Below are 3951 nucleotides of genomic sequence, written 5' to 3' on the forward strand. Positions count from 1 at the left end.
ACAGAACAGGCTGCTTCTTACTTCCCTGTTTCTCTCCATCCCTCTGCCTCCCAAGTAGCCTCATGAGATCTTTCTGTTTCCTCTACCTCAGTCCAGCTAAAGCAGATATCCACTCAGGAATCCCTGGGTGGCCTGTACTATTGTGCCTTATTCATTTCTTGGTCCCTTAACTAGACTGTGAAGTCTTTGAGGACAAGGACAAGTTTACTAATCTTTGTATTTTTTTAAAATACAAAGATGGTAAAATCTTTGTATTTAACAGTGCCTGGCGCATAGCAGCACTCCATCAACAGTTGTTGAAGGAATTGAAATCACCATGAAGAACTCATTTTCTTTAACACAAAACACTTGACGGAAAAAAAAAATTACACTACAAATTTTAATATAATTTTTAAAAATCACATGCTATCTTGGTATAAGAAATTCCCATGGCATCAATTTTCTCCACTAACTAGTCTGCCTTTGCCAAATGAAATCCAGGATAGGGGTATCTGGCGTGGCAGCCATCAGTTTCTATGTGGACTCCCAGCACATTCCCAGCACCAGAAGCTGCTGCTTCAGCCACAACCAGTGTAGCCTCATTCCTCAACATTGGCACTTTTCTTTTTTAGAGAAGCATATGATAAACAAACAAACAGCCACAAAAACCAATCAGCCAAACAAAGAAACCCAACCCAAAACCTTTAGCCATAAAAAATAAGCCCTGTACTCCTGAACAAATTGAAACCAAACTCTTCAAAGCCTGGCAATTAAAGGAGATTCTCTATCTGCAGTAGAGGGTGAAGAATGTCCAACAGGCTGGTCCTCTGAGAATTATCTCTCCCTTTAGATAATTCTCAGAGAATGTCTCCCTTTAGTTATTATACCCCACTATCTGGTTGAAGAGGGAAACTACTCTCTCAGTTAATATCATAACCCAAGTGTGAATCAAATATTTGGGCACAAGAAACTCCTAGCAGTTCAGGTGTTCAGACTGGAAGATATACTTGGAGGAGGCATACATGGCTCCTTCCCTCTGCCAGTCCCTCTGTTCTCAACACCACATTGGTACCAGCATGTATTAGGTTCTGGGGTTAGAAGGGTGGCATATTTTAAGCAGAGCTCTTTTTTGTAGTCCAAGACTTATCAGGTGATTTCATAATCAACTTCTACACCGAGTCAAGGAACTTCAGGGTTGGACAGAATCCTTACATTTATTATTATGTTTTCTTTTTTAACTTTATCCTTTACCTAGATTCTCCAAATGTCAACACCTCATATAACCACATTACAATGATCAGTATCAGGAAATTAACATTGATAGACCACTTTTACCATCTATCTAGTCAAAGTTGGTCATTTGCCCAATTTACGTCCTTCTTCTGAACCAGGGTCACACATGGGATTCAGCTGTCATGTCTCTTTAGTATCTTTTAATTTGGATAGTTCCTCAGTCTTTCTTTGTCTTTCATAAGCTTGACACCTTGAAGAGTACTGGCCAATTATGTCATAGCATAGCCCTCATTTGGGGTTTGTCTGAAATTTTCTCAGTTAATTCATTTTTGGAAGATGATGTTACATCCTCGTCAGTGATTGTATCAGGAGGCACGTGATGTTGCTGGGTTTCATTACTGGTGCCATTAATGCTGATCACTTAAAGCGATTTCCCCCACTTTAAAGTTATTATTTTCCCTTTCATAATTAAGTATATTGTAGAGAGAGACTTGTATATTATATACAGGTTATATACTTTTCATCATATGGTCACTCATTAATTTTAGCATCCATGGATAATTTTTACTACTGTGATGTTTGCCAAATGGTGACATTCTATTTCCATCATTCTGTCTGTATTTCATTAATTGGAATACAATTATTAAAAAGGAGCTTTCTCTTTCCACTATCAACAGGAACTCCTGGATTCTTATTTTATGCTATGGGAGATAATGTGTCACTGTCAATAATCTTTTTCTCTAAATTTTCTCATATTTGACCACCTAGAGACCTTTCTAGGTGGATCCTGGGTTCTCTGACATGTCTCCATCATTTTTAAGCACTTCTTGAAGGAATTTTCATCCATCTTTAATCTCACCCATCTCTAAATCACTTCATAGTGGCCCTGGCATACAGTTGTTCAGCCTGTTAGACCAAATCCAGCATCAGAGAACCTTCACCACCAGCACGGAGCTTTCCTCCAGACAATTCTGATGGCCAAGTGTGTGTAACAGTCTTAGCTCTGTTTCCTCAGCATTCATAGCCATGCAGCCATGCAGTGTGCAACAGATTAAGACTAAGCTAATCCTGACCAAATGTTAACCTTATTCATGGAGCTATAATTAAATAACTCATCCAGAACTATAACCAGATGACCCAGACATAACCTTGGGGCTTGACATTGCCAAAATGGCAGCTCATGCCTTCCCTTCCCTCTAAGCACCACATCCATTTAGATATCCTAAGCTGAGGCTCTACCTTGGTTACTGCTGTTAACTGCTCTCTAGTCCTTTTCCAGAAGTAAAGTCTGCATCTGCACCTGATGATAGCGCACCATGTCTTCCAGCCTTGCGTTTGTTAGTCCTATTTCTGGGACTAACAAACTTATACCTCCCATAACTAGGAGAAAATTGATGCCATGGGAATGTCTTATACCAAGATAGCATGTGATTTTTAAAAATTATATTAAAATTTGTAGTGTAATTCTTTCTTTCTGCCAAGTGCTTTGTGTTAAAGAAAATGAGTTCTTCATGGTGATTTCAATTCCTTCAACAACTGTTGATGGAGTGCTGCTATGCGCCAGGCACTGTTAAATACAAAGATTTTACCATCTTTGTATTTTAAAAAAATACAAAGATTAGTAAACTTGTCCTTGTCCTCAAAGACTTCACAGTCTAGTTAAGGGACCAAGAAATGAATAAGGCACAATAGTACAGGCCACCCAGGGATTCCTGAGTGGATATCTGCTTTAGCTGGACTGAGGTAGAGGAAACAGAAAGATCTCATGAGGCTACTTGGGAGGCAGAGGGATGGAGAGAAACAGGGAAGTAAGAAGCAGCCTGTTCTGTGCAGGAAACTATAGAGTCTGCATGAGGTAGATGGCAGAGCTCTATGATGTGAACTGGATTGAAGTTTGCAATTTTGCTTTCTGGATTTTATTTTATAAAAGATAAACTTCAGTCTGAGCCTCCGGCACCGGCCGCGCAGCTGGAGGCGGCGGAACCGAAGCCCCACCATGGCTGCAATCCGAAAGAAGCTGGTGATCGTTGGGGATGGTGCCTGTGGGAAGACCTGCCTCCTCATCGTCTTCAGCAAGGATCAGTTTCCAGAGGTCTACGTCCCTACTGTCTTTGAGAACTATATTGCAGATATTGAGGTGGACGGCAAGCAGGTGGAGCTGGCTCTGTGGGACACAGCAGGGCAGGAAGACTATGATCGACTGCGGCCTCTCTCCTACCCGGACACTGATGTCATCCTCATGTGCTTCTCCATCGACAGCCCCGACAGCCTGGAAAACATTCCTGAGAAGTGGACCCCAGAGGTGAAGCACTTCTGCCCCAACGTGCCCATCATCCTGGTGGGGAATAAGAAGGACCTGAGGCAAGATGAGCACACCAGGAGAGAGCTGGCCAAGATGAAGCAGGAGCCGGTTCGGTCTGAGGAAGGCCGGGACATGGCGAACCGGATCAGCGCCTTTGGCTACCTTGAGTGCTCAGCCAAGACCAAGGAGGGAGTGCGGGAGGTGTTTGAGATGGCCACTCGGGCTGGCCTCCAGGTCCGCAAGAACAAGCGCCGGAGGGGCTGTCCCATTATCTGAGATCCCCAAGGCCTTTCCAAACATGCCCCCTCCCTTCAACAGGGGTACAGAAATTATCCCCCTACAACCCCAGCCTCTTTAGGGCTCCATGCTGAAGGCTCCCCTTTTCAGTTCCCTCCTGCCCAGGACTGCATTGAGGTTTCCTAGCCCTGAGGTGGGGG

General features: G+C 43.1%; 2 protein-coding genes across 2 annotated transcripts in view; one reads left to right on the top strand and one right to left on the bottom strand.

The window, feature by feature from the left end:
- Positions 1-3951, bottom strand: part of ITPR2 (inositol 1,4,5-trisphosphate receptor type 2) — a 516873-nt gene that overhangs the window by 93607 nt on the left and 419315 nt on the right.
- Positions 3156-3837, top strand: LOC108523738 (rho-related GTP-binding protein RhoC). Its single transcript, XM_017864486.1, has one exon. It carries the CDS (start codon positions 3209-3211, stop codon positions 3788-3790), a length of 582 nt encoding a protein of 193 aa, XP_017719975.1. The 5' UTR covers positions 3156-3208; the 3' UTR covers positions 3791-3837.

Source organism: Rhinopithecus bieti, unplaced genomic scaffold (assembly GCF_001698545.2).
Source record: "Rhinopithecus bieti isolate Rb0 unplaced genomic scaffold, ASM169854v2 scaffold_72161, whole genome shotgun sequence".
NCBI lineage: Eukaryota > Metazoa > Chordata > Mammalia > Primates > Cercopithecidae > Rhinopithecus > Rhinopithecus bieti.

Excerpts from the sequence above, each read along its gene's own strand:
- LOC108523738 (XM_017864486.1), top strand. The coding sequence starts at position 3,209 with ATGGCTGCAATCCGAAAGAAGCTGGTGATCGTTGGGGATGGTGCCTGT.